This window comes from Paroedura picta, chromosome 5, assembly GCF_049243985.1.
Source record: "Paroedura picta isolate Pp20150507F chromosome 5, Ppicta_v3.0, whole genome shotgun sequence".
NCBI classification, from domain to species: Eukaryota; Metazoa; Chordata; class Lepidosauria; order Squamata; family Gekkonidae; genus Paroedura; species Paroedura picta.
Window position 1 is genome coordinate 12964534 of NC_135373.1, and position 17887 is coordinate 12982420.

Sequence of the window (17887 nt, forward strand, 5' to 3'; positions counted from 1 at the left end):
CCACATCATTTATGAATATGTTAAATAACAGAGGGCCCAGGACAGACCCCTGAGGCACTCCACTTGTCACTCCTCTCCAAGACGATGACAAACCATTTACAAGCACCCTTTGGGTGTGATCCATCAACCAGTTCCACCTAACAGGAATAGCAACCATACCACATTTTACCAACTTGCCAATAAGAATATCAAGCGGAACCTTATCAAAAGCCTTACTGAAATCAGTAAGGTAAACCAATGTCCACAGCATTCCCATGATCTAGCAAAATCTAGAAGATTCCATGATCTTCTAAAAAAAAAAGAGATAAGCTTAGCCTGACATGACTTGTTCTTGAGAAAGCCTTTTTTATTACTCCTTTTGAAAGCTGTTTATGGAGCCAGCCTGGTTTCTTTAGGTTCCTCACAATTTTCCTTCTCAAGGGAATTGTCTGCAATTGTACCTTCAGTATTTCACTTTTGAGAAACTCACAACCTTCTTGGACTTCCATCTCCTTAAGTGTTTCTGACCACGGGATTCTACCCAACATAACTTTAAGATTGTTGAAATTTTTCTCCTGAAGTCCAGCCTGTATGTGTAACTATGTACAGCTTTTCTCCTCCCCAAGGTCATCAAGTCCCAAATCACATGGTCACCACTCTCATGTGTGCCCACAATTTTTACCTTGTCAACCTTCCACTTTCTGGGAAATGAAGTTGTCAGCAAGACAAGTCAAGGGTTTATTGGCCTTTTCATTTTTAGCACAGCTGGTCTCCCAACAGATATCTGGGTCACTGAAATCTCCCATGACCACTAGATCCCGTCTCTCTGAGAACTTTGAACCCTGGTCTAGGACTGTGGCAGGGGAGGAGCTTCCATGAGTCATGGCTCACTTCTTTAGATACCTGGTGTATCAGCTCCTATAGAAAGGCCACCTTTGATTAACGTGTGTTGAACTCAGTGTAGGGTAATTCTTTAAGCCAGGGCTTCCCAACCTTGTGATGCTTATCTCAGCATTGTGAGCACAGCAACAAAATGGCTTCTGCGGCTTCCCTTTGGCCACACAGCAAAAATCCCTGTGGTGAGGGGGCAGCTGCTGCCAAAGCAACATTTTTTTGAAAGGTGCACAACCAATGAAATCTCCAGTGGCCAATCAGAAGCCTTGCTGGGCAGAAGTCCTCCTTGAGCCACCCCTTTTCAAAAACACATGGCAGGTGTCTGCAAAGATGCTGGCAGGTGACGTGGTGCCCACAGGGCTCATTTTGGGGATCCCCAAATTCATTTCCAAACGACCTCCATAACAAACCCCGCCTTTTTCTCCCCCTTCATAGTCTTTCCTGTACCTCTTCTGGTACATGGTGATGTCTTTCCTCGGCCACTACAACAACTTCTTCTTTGCCTGCCATCTGCTGGATATCGCCATGGGCGTCAAGACCTTGCGGACCATCCTCTCCTCTGTCACGCACAATGGCAAGCAGGTGAGGCCTGGGCAGATGGACATGGGTTTGGGGTGGGGAGGCACAAGGCGTAGCATTCCTCTAGCTAGGAAGGGATTTCCTGCCCTCCCGTGGGTCCCATGTGCCTGGGGTTGCCAGTTGTTTTCTGCCAACAGACGGAGTCCTCAGAATGCAGCAAGTGAATCGGTGCAGCCTAAATAACCTGTTTAGTGAGGGAACCTCCAAACAGGAGTGTGCCAATAATAACAAACAAGTCCTATATGCTCACTTATACGCCTAGTTTTTCAGCACCTTTTTCCACACTGAAAAAGCCCTCCTTCAAAGCAACATTCTTCAATACCTGCACAGCCAATCAATACAAGGGTATATATGGTAATTGACATAAAAGCCTGCTCCAGCCAGCCAATCATTGCATGGCAGCTTACATCAATGGTTTGACTGAGGGACTCATTTTTTCCCCTTTTGCCTTCCTTTTGTCTTATTCTTCTTAATCACTTCTTCCAAACTATTCTTTTGGTTTCTGGGGGTGGGGTGGGTTTTGGGGGTGCTTTGGGGTTTACTGTTTCTTTCTCCTAGTGTTTCTTCTTTTATCTGAGAGGCAGCATTGTTTGCCTTTTCTTCTTGAGGTTGTGTTTCTTTTAAAAGTTGATTTTTACAGTTCTTTCTTTCAGCATCCAATTTTACAGTTCTTTATTTCAGTGTTTTGTTCTTGGGGGGCACTGCAGTTGTAGTTAGAGTTGTCTGTTCTCCCAGTTTGGTAGCTGTTGTAGTAGGTTGCCAACTGCAGGTACTGTTGTTCTGCTCTGGTTTGCTGGCCTGGGGGGCACTCTTTGGTTCTCCTGCCAGAGCTCTCCTCACCTCTTCTGCATGATGGATAAGCTGATGAAAACTCACTAAATACATTGTTGCTTTTCTGATCTCTGCACAGAAGAGTTAATTTACTCCGCAAAACTGATTTTGCTCTGCATGGTGAACTGCCTCTTCGGTGCCTTAAGCGTCTTTTAAGCGTTGTTTCTGAAAGAGGCTTTTCACCGATTCATTTCTCTCCCGCCTGCCTGAGATGGTCTATTAGCCATGCAGAGAAGCTCTTTAGTTATGCAGATTAGTGACTGCATTAGAGAACAAAGCGGAGTTAGCAAAACTACAGGGGGCAGGGCTAGGAATTGTTCCATGCAGAAAGCATTGCAATATAGTTTTTCAACAGACTATATTCAATGCAGAACAACGATTGTAGTATAATAACGAGGGCTAAACTGGTTGTTTTTAAAACTGTTTTATTTGGCTCCATGCAAAATACCTCCAGTTCTGTCAGAGCTCTCTCAGGGTGTTTGGTATCAAGAGAGGAAGGGAAGGCAATTGTTACCCACTTTGGGACTCCTTGGTTAGTGAAAAGTGGGGTACAAAAACCATCAGCTATTCATCACCTTGCCCAGGTTTTGTGGTGAAATTAGGTGCCTCAGCTTATATGTGGGTCGGCTTATATGCGAGTCTATTCTCCCTTGTTTTGGTAAACTCCCATCAGTGTCTGATGCAACAGTCAGTGGAGGAAACAAGCAGCTGCCACTAGCACATTCCTGAAGAGGGCTGCATTTGCCATTGTCTCTCAGTTAGTCCATTGATTGTCCCATTATACCAGGTTTTCTCAGCCAGGGTTTCTTGATGCCTCTGGAAAGGTTTCTTGAATGGGTGGGAACTAGTTTTGTATATATATTTTAAATTTGTTAAACAGTTATCAGTGATATGAATATATATGGCCAAGGATGGGCCTGGAGAGGGTGGGAAGGGGAGGGGCCCCGGGTGGGCGTGTCCACAGTTATGCTTCCCAACCCTATTCTGCATGATGGCACCACCTCCTGGGTTTCTTGAAGCCTGAAGAATGTTTCAGGGGTTTCTCAATGGTAATAAAGTTGATCAAGCGTATTGAAACAAGGATAATTCACCGGGACTTGTTTGTTATTCTGTTGGAAAGTGGCATACTCCTGTTTGGGGGTTCCCTCATTAAACGGTTTATTGAGCCTGCACAGTTTCATTTGGTGTTCCTTTTGAATTCTGACACAGCATGGTGGGAACGGCAGCTGCAGGAGGCGAGACAAACCACAAAATGTCTGCCACAGCTTCCTTTCAGTCACCCCCACCCTTGGGCTGTGGTGGTAGCTGCTGCCAAAGCAACATTCTTAAATACCTGCACAGCCAATCAAATATACACTGGCCAATCAGAAGCCTTGCTGGGCAAGAGCTCTGCCTGGCTGCGCCCGTTTTCCCAAAGCCCTTGGCAGGGGCCAGGGAACAGTGTCAGCGGTGCCATGCAGGGGCCCTCCGCTGCCTGCTCCCTAACTCCTCCCGCGCACGCGGCATCTCTCCCCAGCTGATGATGACGGTGGGGCTGCTCGCGGTGGTCGTCTACCTCTACACCGTCGTCGCCTTCAACTTCTTCCGCAAGTTCTACAACAAGAGTGAAGATGAGGACGAGCCTGACATGAAATGTGATGACATGATGACCGTGAGTCGGGGCAGCCACGGGGACGGGCTGGGAGGGGGGTGACCGTCTTCAAGAAGTGCAGCCCAGAATTCCCTCCAGACAAACACGCCGGAATCCCAGGCATTGGGCTCAAGCTGAAGTCAGTCTTTCTGTAGGAAACTAGCAGCACTAGCAGGAAGACCACAGGCAGGCAAACATTGTCAAAGACCTACAGAAGGAGACCAGGATAGTGACACTCTTGGATCCCACGCCCCCCCCCCTTGAACCAGATTTTGGGCGTGAAACTACTTTCCCACTTTAAGTGTGTTTGATCTACAAACATGTGAAAGCAACAGACAGTGTGCCTAGCTAGCAGCTGGCATCAGAAACCAAGCAGCATTGTATACATTCCACCAGGGAACATGAGATAAGGGATTTGCACTACAGAGAGAACTTCTGATATGCAAAGAGCAAGGAAAGCCAGATGCGGCAGGAAGGGAGGGAGGGAGGGAGGGAGGGGCATCTCCCAGGAGTACAGGCTGGAAGAAAACAACCCACTTGACATGAGCCAGGCATGGCGCATGACAAAAATGATCTGAGAGGTGCCTCAAGTTGTCTCAGAGAGCCACAGAAGGAACCTTCTCCGATGCAATTGGCTTGAGCATGTGGCTCAGGGGGAGTGTCCCAAAGCCAGCAAACCTCCCCGGCCCAAACACATCCTCAGGATCCAGCCCTCACTTTCACACAGTGTACATACAGGATCCACTTGTCACTGCTAGAATGGGTTTTGCTGGTTGTTGTTGCTGTTGTTTTTAATTCCCTTCTCAGTAGAAGGGAAAATAGGGAGCATGTCTACATTGCAGGGAGAAACTTTCAGGTGGGGTAGCCCCGTTGATCTGAAAGAGGAGAGCAAAGTCTCAGTCCAGGAGCACTTTTCAGACCAATAACATTTTTGTCAAGGTGTGAGCTTGCATGAGTGTCTGCGGAAGTGTGTTAGGCTGTTAGGGAAGGTAGAATGATTTTGTTTTCTCTAAATCTGTTATTATTAGAAACTAAAGGATTCAAACAATTGTTAAGGGGTAATTATAATGTATATAAACAAAGAACAGGACTATAATGCAGGTTTTATTATATGCTGTATTGATATTTGGTATTTCCTTTTTTCTTCTAAGTAAAATTAAATTTTAAAAAATAGATTTTTGTTGGTCTTAAAGGTGCCACTGGACTCAGACTTCATGACGGTGCAAGAAGCGATTCTTGTTCCAAACCACCTTTAGCTGTCAACACTCTCTTTAGCTTCTCTTCTCGCAAGGTGACACCTAGCGAGCGATCCATGGAAGGGAAGTATCCCTGTTGTGTTGAGGACCACAAGCTTCAGCCGTTGAACATGGATTTGTTATTCCTTAACAACACTGAACCAAAGGCACAGCCGGGGTGGTAAAAAGCGATCCAACAATGGCCAGGCTGACAGACAGAGTCCTCTGATATCCAGGGGTAGACGGCCTCTAAGGATGGCCATTCCACTCACTGAAGAATCCTTGAAAGAGCAATCCTCCATGCATAAATTACTTACTCTTTTTTATGATGCTTTAAAGCAGGGGTAGTCAAACTGCGGCCCTCCAGATGCCCATGGACTACAATTCCCAGGAGCCCCTGCCAGTGAATGCTCCTGGGAATTGTAGTCCATGGACATCAGGAGGGCCGCAGTTTGACTACCCCTGCTTTAAAGGCTCAAGAGCCAGCATGGTGTAGTGGTTAAAGAGTAATGGATAATCTGGAGAGCTGGGTTTGATTCCCCAATTTTCCACATGCAGCCAGCTGCATTTCCTTGGGCTAGTCACAGTTATCTAGGGCTGTTCTCATAGAACAGTACTCTCAGAGCTCTCTCAGCCCCGTGTACCTCCCAGAAGGTCTGTTGCTGGGAGAGAGAAGGAAAGGTGTTTGTAACCTGCTTTGGGACTCCTTTGAGTAGTGAAAAGCAGGGTATTAAAAAGCTCAGCTCTCCTTCTCTTGTTCTTATGGGAGGAGTGGGGATTTGAATCCACTATAGTGGTCTCAAGTACAGACCCTGGGAGGAAGCAGGGTGCTCATCCTTCCAGAAGAAGGTTGGTTCTTAGATTCCGCTTTTCTCTACCCGAAGGAGTCTAAAAGTGGCTTTCATTTGCCTTCCCTTCCTCTCCCTACAACAGACACCCTGTGGGACAGGTGGGACTGAGAGAGCCCTGATATTACTGCTTGGTCAGAACTGCTCTATCAGTGCTGAGACTAGTTCAAGGTCATCCAGCTGGCTGCATGTGGGAGAGGAGCGGAGAATCAAACCTTGTTCGCCAGATTAGAAGCCACTGCTCCTAACCACTAGGCCACTCTGGTTCTCCAGAGAAACTAACGCAGGAATGTCCCACTGGTTCCTCCCTGATGCCCTGCCCTCTCTCCCCAACGCAGTGCTACCTGTTTCACATGTACGTGGGGGTACGTGCCGGCGGAGGTATTGGTGATGAGATCGAGGATCCGGCAGGCGATGAGTATGAGCTGTACCGTGTAATCTTCGACATTACCTTCTTCTTCTTTGTCATTGTCATCCTGCTGGCCATCATTCAAGGTGAGCTGCATCTCTGTGCACAAAACTTCACTTTGTCAGGCCAGCTATCATGCAAGATCCTACGTATCACTGTGTGTGAACGAGACTAGGTAACACCGTGCGTGAACGAGACTAGGTAACACCGTGTGTGAACGAGACTAGGTATCACTGTGTGTGAACGAGACTAGGTATCACTGTGTGTGAACGAGACTAGGTAACACCGTGTGTGAACGAGACTAGGTATCACTGTGTGTACGAGACTAGGTAACACCGTGTGTGAACGAGACTAGGTAACACCGTGTGTGAACGAGACTAGGTATCACCGTGTGTGAACGAGATTAGGTATCACCGTGTGTGAACGAGACTAGGTATCACCGTGTGTGAACGAGACTAGGTATCACCGTGTGTGAACGAGACTAGGTATCACCGTGTGTGAACGAGACTAGGTATCACCGTGTGTGAACGAGACTAGGTATCACCGTGTGTGAACGAGACTAGGTAACACCGTGTGTGAACGAGACTAGGTAACACCGTGTGTGAACGAGACTAGGTATCACCGTGTGTGAACGAGACTAGGTATCACCGTGTGTGAACGAGACTAGGTAACACCGTGTGTGAACGAGACTAGGTATCACCGTGTGTGAACGAGACTAGGTATCACTGTGTGTGAACGAGACTAGGTAACACCGTGAATGTCAAACGTAAGAGAACTCACAACTAGCTTCTTAATTAAAGAAAGCTTTATTGAGAAGTACTACACGCATCAAGACTGGAGAAGTCAAATCTGACCTGAATACAGATTTGCTTCTTCTTATCAATACAATTCTCCCACCCAAAACTTGAAAGTTCCCAAGGGAGGGGGGAAGGAGAGAAGAGGCACATGCAATTAAAACAGTGATACATTCTCATGGCCTTGACTGGGTGATAGCGAAACCAGACCCAGCCGAGAGGCCTCAACAAGTGATAAGAGTTACAACAACATATTTCACTTATAATTGGTAGCAGGAATATAGGACCTGTGGCAACCAGGCACCAAGCAATATAACTGTCATGGAAGCTCAGGCTAATTTATGACAGAGATTCTACAATCCTGACATCGTGTGAACGAGACTAGGTAACACTGTGTGTGAACAAGACTAGGTATCACTGTGTGTGAACGAGACTAGGTATCACTGTGTGTGAACGAGACTAGGTTACACCGTGTGTGAACGAGACTAGGTAACACCGTGTGTGAACGAGACTAGGTATCACCGTGTGTGAACGAGACTAGGTATCACTGTGTGTGAACGAGACTAGGGGGCTTTTTGCACGGCTTCAAAATCGCACAATGGTTACCAATTGGAAACGCTATTGATTTGCCATAACGCACGACGTCGTAGACAATCTGCAACACTCCTGAAACCGATCAGCAAAAAGCGCTTCGTTGTAGCGCTTTCAGGGGAATCCCAAAAAGTGATCAAACGACAGCTCACATTAGGCAGCTGGATGGGTCTCTCCGTTGCAACGAATCTACACAGATTCGTTACAATGGGTCTGTTTTTTTTTTTAAAAACCTTTCTTAAAGGGAAAGGGGCTGTTTGGGAGCATGCCAGGGGCGGGACGAGCTTGGAAATAGCGCTTCCTTTTCTTCCGAGACCGGAAGCTGCGGGAAACGCTACAAAACGCAACTGGATTCCACTACAAAAGCAGGTATGCATAACGACGAATTCCACTATTTTAAATGGCGATTTTTCGTTCAGTGACCAATTTGCAACAAAGATCCCGGTGCGAAAAGCCCCTAGGTATCACTGTGTGTGAACGAGACTAGGTATCACTGTGTGTGAACAAGACTAGGTATCACTGTGTGTGAACGAGACTAGGTATCACTGTGTGTGAACGAGACTAGGTAACACTGTGTGTGAACGAGACGAGGTAACACTGTGTGTGAACGAGACTAGGTATCACCGTGTGTGAACGAGACTAGGTATCACTGTGTGTGAACGAGACTAGGTAACACCGTGTGTGAACGAGACTAGGTAACACCGTGTGTGAACGAGACTAGGTAACACCGTGTGTGAACGAGACTAGGTAACACCGTGTGTGAACGAGACTAGGTATCACCGTGTGTGAACGAGACTAGGTATCACTGTGTGTGAACGAGACTAGGGGGCTTTTTGCACGGCTTCAAAATCGCACAATGGTTGCCAATTGGAAACGCTATTGATTTGCCATAACGCACGACGCCGTAGACAATCTGCAACACTCCTGAAACCGATCAGCAAAAAGCGCTTCGTTGTAGCGCTTTCAGGGGAATCCCAAAAAGTGGATTCACCCTCCGGAAAGCGCTACACTCTTGCAAACAATCTGCAACACTAGCGATAAAGACCTGTGCGTTAACATTGTTGCGGTTTCTTCAAAGTCCCTCCTCCTGAGCCTGTCCTCCAAACTTCCGGCGAAGCGATCGCCATTTTTTTTTCTCCGAGCGAGCGGGGATAAACGCACCAGCGAGCCTCTTTCTGTTTAGAGGCTTCCCTGGCTTCAGTCCTTCACCTTTAGTCACTAAGCACAAACCACATAAAAGCCCGTTTGCTGAAATAAAGTCCCTTTATTTTTTACACATTAATTCAGCCGAAAATCGGGCCCGTGAGAGGGGGGGGGATTTTTTTTTATCACTCGAGGCAGCGTGGCAACGATCATACGATCAAACGACAGCTCACATTAGGCAGCTGGATGGGTCTCTCCGTTGCAACGAATCTACACAGATTCGTTACAATGGGTCTGTTTTTTTTTAAAAAAAACCTTTCTTAAAGGGAAAGGGGCTGTTTGGGAGCATGCTAACGGCTGCCCATTGGCTGCTTGACGGCCAGGGGCGGGACGAGCTTGGAAATAGCGCTTCCTTTTCTGCCGAGACCGGAAGCTGCGGGAAACGCTACAAAACGCAACTGGATTCCACTACAAATGCATAACGACGAATTCCACTATTTTAAATGGCGATTTTTCGTTCAGTGACCAATTTGCAACAAAGATCCCGGTGCGAAAAGCCCCTAGGTATCACTGTGTGTGAACGAGACTAGGTATCACTGTGTGTGAACAAGACTAGGTATCACTGTGTGTGAACGAGACTAGGTAACACTGTGTGTGAACGAGACTAGGTAACACTGTGTGTGAACGAGACTAGGTAACACTGTGTGTGAACGAGACTAGGTAACACCGTGTGTGAACGAGACTAGGTATCATCGTGTGTGAACGAGACTAGGTAACACCGTGTGTGAACGAGACTAGGTATCACCGTGTGTGAACGAGACTAGGTAACACCGTGTGTGAACGAGACTAGGTAACACCGTGTGTGAACGAGACTAGGTAACAGCGTGTGTGAACGAGACTAGGTAACACCGTGTGTGAACGAGACTAGATAACACCGTGTGTGAACGAGACTAGGTAACACTGTGCCAGAATCCTCGTGCTGATGAGGGTTAAGGAGACCAAACAAGACATGAGGCTCTTTCACATTCTCATTTTGTCTGCTGTGTGTCCCTGTTGCTTCGGGGGTCTCTTCTGTATAGTGCTTGGTTCAGTATTACATCACTGTATGTCTGGCATACAGTAAGCCAAAGATTATTATGCCAGACATATGGTGATGTCATATTGAATCGACCATTAGAGGGTGGGAAATGCTTGCAGAAACAGAAAGGGGGGGAAATGCCAAAGCAATATAGACACACGAGCAATGAAAATGAAAATGCAGAAGACCCTGTGATGTGGGATATCAGAGAACAGTAGAAAGAATTAGTGTGGTTTCCCCACATAGGGCAAATAGCAATTGGGAGAAGGGCAGGCAGAAGAATATAAATAATAAATAAATAAAATAAATAAAGGAAAAGGATTTTGAAAAATCCTTCTTGTGGCACTGCATCACTTTCTGAATCCTGCTGCCTGCCCATTCTTCCACGTTTGCCTTGAGTTAAAGGCCCCCAGTGGGAGAACTTGACCATAGATAGACTTTGGGAGTGTTTGCAGCTCCAGTGTGAGGTCAAATCTCAAGGTCTCCTGGCAGGACTGAAACCGAGAAGAGGGTTTCTGGACTCCTGTCCTGCTGGAGCTTACAACTCAATGCCAAAGTAATGCTTCCAGGTAGTGAGAATTATCCCAGGGTGCCTCTGAGCTTGCACAGAGAACCTTTACCTCCGTGGCACTAAAAGCGGCAGCGGCCACCTTGCCGTCCTCCAGTGTCGACCTTTCTTGGTGTTGCGGGAGAGAATCCATGCCCGGACTATGCATTTCCTCTCGACATGGCTGTGCCTTCCTTCCTCCCCTGCAGGTTTGATCATTGATGCCTTTGGGGAGCTGAGAGACCAGCAGGAGCAGGTGAAGGAAGACATGGAGGTGAGCAGCCCGGGAAGACAGAAACCCCTGGGCTGGCCTGTGGATGCCAGGCTCAAACGGCAGCTGCAAGGGGCGCTCTGCTTCCCTGCACCTTCCAACTCGGGCCCCAACAGCCAGCTTGGGGGAGGGGGGGATGGAGCTGAGCTCAGCTGTGAATTTCCCTGGGGGACTTGGGGCCCGTCCTTCGCTCAGCCCAGCTCGCTTTGCAAAGTTGCTGGGAGTATGAAATGGAATCCGGAGAACTGCATTCTGAGCTCCTCGGAAGGGAAGGGTGAGTTTAAAAACTCAACAGATCACTTTGCTGAGCAACTATTGGGATTAGGGAGAATCTCTCTCATTCTCCAGGCAGCCCCCTGACCATTTTTGTCTCCCAGCCAGGAGAAGAAGAGGTGGGTTATTCATCCTCTGCGTGGTGTAGTGTGTAAGAGCGGCAGCTTCTAATCTAGTGAGCCGGGTATTGATTCCCTGTTTCTCCACAGGCAGCCAGTTGGGACTAGGATTGTGTGTTCCGACACGCTTGGGCCACTTCGGCAAGCACCGAAGCCTGAGGTGGCCAGTGCCGCAGCACGGAGGGGAGGGATGCCGGCGGTGCACCAGCTGGTGCCCGCACACAGGCGCAAACCTACGTGTGGGCACAGGCTGGCATGCTGCTGCCAGCGCTGCCCCTCCATGCCATGGCACTGGCCGCCTCAGGCTTCGGTGCTTGCTGAAGCATCCAAATTGCACTGGAGCGAGCAATCCTTGTTGGGAGATCTTGGGATTTTCACAGTACTGATAGTGCAGTCCTAACTGAGCAGTCCTGTCAGAGTTCTCCCTCCCTCCCCTCCCTCACAGGGTGTCTGTCAGTTGTGGGGGGAGGAAGGGAAGCCGCTTTGAGGCTCCTTCGGGCAGTGAAAAGCGGGGTATAAAATCCAACTCTTCTTCTTTTCACTGCCTAAAGGAGACTCATAGTGGATTACAAACACCATTTCCGTTCCCTTTCCGTTCCCTTTCCCACAACAGACACCCTGTGAGGGAGGGCAGGCTGAGAGACACCTGAGATTATTGAAGAAGAAGAAGAGTTGGATACTTATATGCCGCTTTTCTCTACCCAAAGGAGTCTCAAAGTAGCTTACAGTTGCCTTTCCTTTCCTCTCCCCACAACAGACACCCTGTGAGGGAGGGCAGGCTGAGAGAGCTCAGAACTGCGACTGGCCCAAAGTCACCCAGCTGGCTGCGTGTGGAGGAGAAGTGGGGAATCAAACCCGGATCTCCAGATTAGAGGCCACTGCTCTTAACCACCACACCAAGCTGGCTCAGGGTTGGAAGAGGGAAAGGCTGGGCAGGCCACCCAGGAGCTTGTCCTCACACTCTCCACCTCTTCTCTTGTCGCTTCTGTTCCCCACAGACCAAATGTTTTATCTGTGGAATTGGCAGTGACTATTTTGACACAACGCCGCACGGCTTTGAGACCCACACGCTGGAGGAACACAATTTGGCAAATTATATGTGAGTATATCTGGTTTGCAGCAACAGGGAAGCTGTTTGTGGGGCTGCCTCTGAGCTCTTGTGCTGCCTGAGCGGTTCTCCCAATCTGGCGTTATGAGAGAAATACATTCCTGGTCCACGCAGGCCACTGTACTTCTGAGGGGGCCACGTGAACAGCCTCCCTTAAGAAGTAGCACATCCGAGGGCAGAGGGCTGTGCACAGTCGTCTATTGCTGGTGTTGCAGCTAAAGCATAGAGGAGGGACAGAGGCGGGATCTGGCATGCTGAAAGGGCGAATGGAACCGATATCTGGTTAACAGGGGTGGACCCAGTCAGAAAGGATGGGTGGTGAGGGAGGACTTGAAGGGAGAAAGGCAAGGTCACCACCCAGGGTTGCTCTGGAAGGCACTGCTGGTCTAAGGGGGAGTTGGGGGAGTCATTTAAGGCAGTGGTCCGCAACCTTTTTCAGGCTGCGGACCGGCGGCGGCAGTGAGTGCGATCGCCCGCCCATGCATGGCGCGCATGTGCAGCACTCCTGCCTCCGCAGGGCCGCGCCGGGTCGCGCGTGCATGTTCACCGGGTCGCGGGATGCATGCGTGACTGGGTATGGCGCAAACGCACATGCATGACCCAGCCATGCATGCGCATGTGTGGCTGCGCATGGCGCGTACGCGCATGCGTGGTCTGGCCTGGCCCGGCCCTGCAGAGGCAGGGAGCTGCAGCCCAGTGCCAGGGCCTTCGTGGCCCGGCGATTGGGGATCACTGATTTAAGGGATCGAGTGAAATAGAATGGGCACAGCATATCCTGGAGAAGGGGAAGGCAACGGTTCGAGTGCAGGAAACGTTCAGAGGAAAGCTCGTCACCTTGTTTCCTGCGCTGACTGGGGTGGGCAGCAGGCAGATTGGCTGTCCCAGCAGAGGCTAGGGGCGGGGACTGCTGCATTTCTCTGTTTGGGTAAAATTAAGGCTTTCCCCCCCAAGGTCTTGCACCATTGATCCTGCAGAAAAATTACATTTATTCTTGTGTAGGCGCACAAAAGCTCACACCCTGAATAAAACTAGGTTGGTCTCAAAGGAGCCTGACTGGACTCAAACTTTGTTCTGCTACTTCAGGCCGACGGGGCCGCCCGCTGGGATCTGTCTACCTCCCCCCTTGCTTGAGATCCGGGTGGAGTCGGTTAAGGCCCCCTGGTCTCTCACAAGAATTGCTTTTGACCATGACTTAGTGAGCAGTCCAAAACACTGGTGAAGGAAAATATTGGCCATGTGGAAAGGCCACTTAAGACTTAAATCTAAAACTTACTGTCTGAGGCATCCCTCTTGAATACAGTTTCCCTGGTGCCCTCTCTCATTTATCTTGATAGTCCTTATTATAGGAGAGCTTTCCCCTTACTGAATCGCAAAGCCCTTTCTTCTGCTGCTCTTGAAGGCAGATATAACAAGATTCCCCCTGAGTAACCCTCGTGCCCCGGTTGCGATCGGAACCTTCATAGATTTCCTTTCTGACTATAACCAGATCCATAAAACTCTTGTTACTCCTGTCATGCGAGGCTCCCCAGGACACAGAGAATGCACCTCCACCCCCACCCCACCCCCCATTACGTGGCACATAAGAATAAGGAAAACTTTTAAAGTGGCGAAGTTTGGAGGACTGGCTTCTAGATCTAGAAGTTTCTGGACTCATTGAGGGAATCAGTTGTTTTATTTTTGCTGTATTTTATCTGCTGGCTTTTTAAAATGTAATTTTCCTATATATCTGTTTACGGTAAATATTTTTGCCATGACATATTTATTGTACTACAGTCGGATGTTTTATTGTGGCATCCATTTATATGCTGGCCTTGGACTGTAAGGAAGCATTCCTCAGCAGAGGCCGTGCTAGATTGGCAGGAACCAGCCTCCCCTGGCCATGGCTGCCAGCCGAGAACCAGCCTCTCCGATAGCACCTTGTGTTCATGTTTGCATCTGGTAGCAACTTCATGCTCATGTCCAGAAGTACTGGGAGGGCTACGGTGACCAGATTGTCCCGCTTTTGGAGAGATATCTGGGGGTACCTGGCAAATTGTACTTAGGTTGAAATTAAAAATATATATATTACAATACTATTTTTGCGTTCCATGCATTCTATGAAACTTTTTGTTGCTCCATATAGACCCCCGGTCAATGGTGTCCCACTTTACCAATGTTAAAAGCTGGTCACCTTAGGAAGGGCACTACCGATCGTGCTGCTTACAGCGCAATATGGGACAGGGCAGAACTTTCTCCAGACTTCCACCCCTGATTCTGCTGCTGATTTTGGAAGGGTTTGCCTGGCAGAAGCCAGGAGGGAAGGCTCTGAGGAAGTCACTGCCTCCAACTCCGCACCACACACTGCCTCTCGTCCTCCCACAGGTTCTTCCTCATGTATCTTATCAACAAGGATGAAACGGAGCACACTGGCCAGGTGAGGAGAGCTTGCTTATCTCGCCAACTAGGGAAGGAGGGGAGACTTGCCGGCTTCTCACCTGGCAGCCAAGAATAAGGGGCAGTAAGTGGCAGACCCAGGATTGCAAGGATGCTACATCTGGATGCTCAATGGCCGCCTCAGAAGCAGTTCACAGGTTTAGTGATAGAATGAAGAGAGAGGGAGGGAGGGAGATGATCTCCAGTCAGGCCCATGGTCAGAGTAGTTGTTGTGCAAAGCTGGCTAGTGACTTGGGGGCCAGCAGAGACACACCTTAATAGCATCAGAACAGGCCTCCTGGATCAGACCAATAGCCCACCATCCCATCTCACCCAGGGGCCAGCCAGTTCCACTGGAGGGCCAGCCACAGGGCAGGGAGGCCGAGGCCTTCATAAGGACATCAGGAGAGCCCTGCTGGGTCAGATTAGGGAGGGTCCCTCCAGTACAGCCTCCCGTCTCACCCAGGGGTCAGCCAGTTCCTCTGGAGGGCCAGCCACAGGGCAGGGAGGCCGAGGCCTTCCTAAGGACACCAGAGGAGCCCTGCTGGTTCAGACCAGGGAGGGTCCCTCCAGTCCAGCCTCCCGTCTCACCCAGGGGCCAGCCAGTTCCCCTGGAGGGCCAGCCACAGGGCAGGGAGGCCGAGGCCTTCCTAAGGACACCAGAGGAGCCCTGCTGGGTCAGACCAGGGAGGGTCCCTCCAGTCCAGCCTCCCGTCTCACCCAGGGGTCAGCCAGTTCCTCTGGAGGGCCAGCCACAGGGCAGGGAGGCCGAGGCCTTCCTAAGGACATCAGGGGAGCCCTGCTGGGTCAGACCGGAGAGGGCCCATCCAGTCCAGCCTCCAGTCTCACCCAGGGGCCAGCCAGTTCCCATGGAGGGCCAGCCACAGGGCAGGGAGGCCAAGGCCTTCCTAAGGACATCAGGGGAGCCCTGCTGGGTCAGACCAAGGAGGGCCCATCAGTCCAACCTCCCGTCTCACCCAGGGGCCAGCCAGTTCCTCTGGAGGGCCAGCCACAGGGCAGGGAGGCCGAGGCCTTCCTAAGGACATCAGGGGAGCCCTGCTGGGTCAGACCGGAGAGGGCCCATCCAGTCCAGCCTCCAGTCTCACCCAGGGGCCAGCCAGTTCCCATGGAGGGCCAGCCACAGGGCAGGGAGGCCGAGGCCTTCCTAAGGACATCAGGGGAGCCCTGCTGGGTCAGACCAAGGAGGGCCCATCAGTCCAACCTCCCGTCTCACCCAGGGGCCAGCCAGTTCCCCTGGAGGGCCAGCCACAGGGCAGGGAGGCCGAGGCCTTCACCTGATGCTGCCTCCTGAGATTCAAAGGTTTAGTGCTTCTGAACATACAGGTTTCCCTCCATCAGCAGGACTAGTAGCCATTAACAGCCTTATCCTCCATGTGTCTATCTCATCCCCCTCTAAAGCTGTTTCTTCATGTGGCCTGCATCCTCTGTCAGTGAATGCCACATTTGAATCACTCTCTGTGCAAAGAAGTATTTCCTGTTTTCTGTGCATTGAGCTGCTCTGCCAGTCTGGGGAGGGGGGAGCTCTGCCTCCTGAGTTTGCCCAGCATGCCCCCTCCCCCAGAATTCATTCCGAGGCCGTTCATTGTCACCACCTTGTCTTTTCTGCCCCCCCCCCCCCCCCGCTGCAGGAGTCCTACGTGTGGAAGATGTACCAGGAGCGCTGTTGGGATTTCTTCCCTGCCGGTGACTGCTTCCGCAAGCAGTATGAAGACCAGTTGGGCTAGGTGCCTCCCAGCCCTTCCCCAAGGGGAGCGTGGAAAGGGGGGGGATCACCTGCTCTAGTCCACACACCCCCCCCAGCCTTTCTAGCTTGGAGGAGAGGGGACTTACAATATCGGGGGACACACCGAACCTGGCTTTTACAATAATAATAACAATAGAGGGGAGCAGAAGAGGTGGGCACCCCCACTTGCCCTGCAGTTTTTTCTATCTTCTGCTGCTCTCCCCAAATTTCCGTCCCCCCACCTGCCTGAGGGGAAGACTCGTGGTTTCTTGCTGTCAGGAGAAACCATCCCACGTGGGACTGCTTGGCCGAGCTTGCCCCCAGGGCCCCTCTTAGCTTCATACCTGGCCAGTTTCTGTCCTGCAGGGAAGGCGCAGGGGTGGGGTGTCCATGCAATATTTCCCTTCCTGGGTCAAAGGTCCCCCCAGTTTCAAGTGCCTTTACCAGACTCTTACCCCCAGGGAGAGGACGGGCTTTGGTGGAGGGAGCCAGGGGCATTTCCGACGGGGCGGAGGAAGGAGGTCTTTTGCTGCTGTCTGTCAAGCATGTAGTGCCATTGAGGGAAGTCGCTACTGGCCGGGGGGGGGGGCAGAACGGGGAAAGAGTGACGGGTCTTCTGGCCCCGGAGGGCTCCAGGGTCCCGCTATGCAGCTGTCTCCCCACTCTTGCGATTCCTCGCAGTGTTTCCCTCGCCTTTAACCACCATCTCATTTGTGGGGTTAGTGCTATCAATTGGGGGGACCCCCCAAAATGTACCCCTCTGTCTGTGTGTGCGTCAACAGATGCGGGGGATGTCACAGGTGCCCGGATTTTGCACATCCTCCTCCTGAGCCACCCGCCACCGTCTGCTCCTGTCTCCAACTGTTTGCGTCTACCATCACTGCCGTAGGAAGTTATAAGCCGGGTCTACTGGGGGTGGGGGGCAGCTGGGAGCATTAACCCCATTGAACCCCCCCCCCCCCCCGCCCAGCTTGTATTCCCTGCCAATAAAAGCATAGATTGCTGCTTCCAGCCCACGAGTCTGTGGATTTGTCCTTGTGGGGTGGATTTATCCTGCGTGGGGCTACACATGGGTGCCCGTGTACTCTCCCTCCTGGGATGGCAAGGGGCTGATGGGGGCCCTCACCACCTTCTACCAGCAGCTCTCACTGAGTGGCACACAGAGGACCGTGTTGTGTCACCCCCAGACAGAAGAGCCCCGTGACCACTGCTTGCCCAGCACTCAGACCTCCCTCCCGGACACCCACAATTTGAGATTAGAATCATAGAATCATAGAGTTGGAAGGGGCCATCCAGGCCATCTAGTCCAACCCCCTGCTCAACGCAGGATCAGCCCAAAGCATCCTAAAGCATCCAAGAAAAGTGTACATCCAACCTTTGCTTGAAGACTTCCAGTGAGGGG

At 50.6% G+C, this 17887-nt stretch overlaps 1 protein-coding gene across 8 annotated transcripts in view; it reads left to right on the forward strand.

The window, feature by feature from the left end:
- RYR1 (ryanodine receptor 1) overlaps positions 1 to 17496 on the forward strand; it is a 241827-nt gene extending 224331 nt beyond the window's left edge. For 7 of the 8 annotated variants that reach the window (XR_013230906.1, XR_013230910.1, XR_013230908.1 and 4 more), the window contains one exon: positions 1309 to 1455. Coding sequence is in view for 1 of the 8 variants with exons in the window: in XM_077336555.1 (XP_077192670.1) it covers positions 1309 to 1455; positions 3800 to 3934; positions 6335 to 6491; positions 10768 to 10832; positions 12220 to 12320; positions 14691 to 14742; positions 16391 to 16486 (753 nt within the window). In the remaining 7 variants the exon portion in view is untranslated. Of the gene's footprint in view, positions 1 to 1308; positions 1456 to 3799; positions 3935 to 6334; positions 6492 to 10767; positions 10833 to 12219; positions 12321 to 14690; positions 14743 to 16390 lie in introns of those variants that run through there. The other variant, XM_077336555.1, reaches the window with a different exon arrangement.
- Positions 17497 to 17887: the final 391 nt, after the last annotated feature.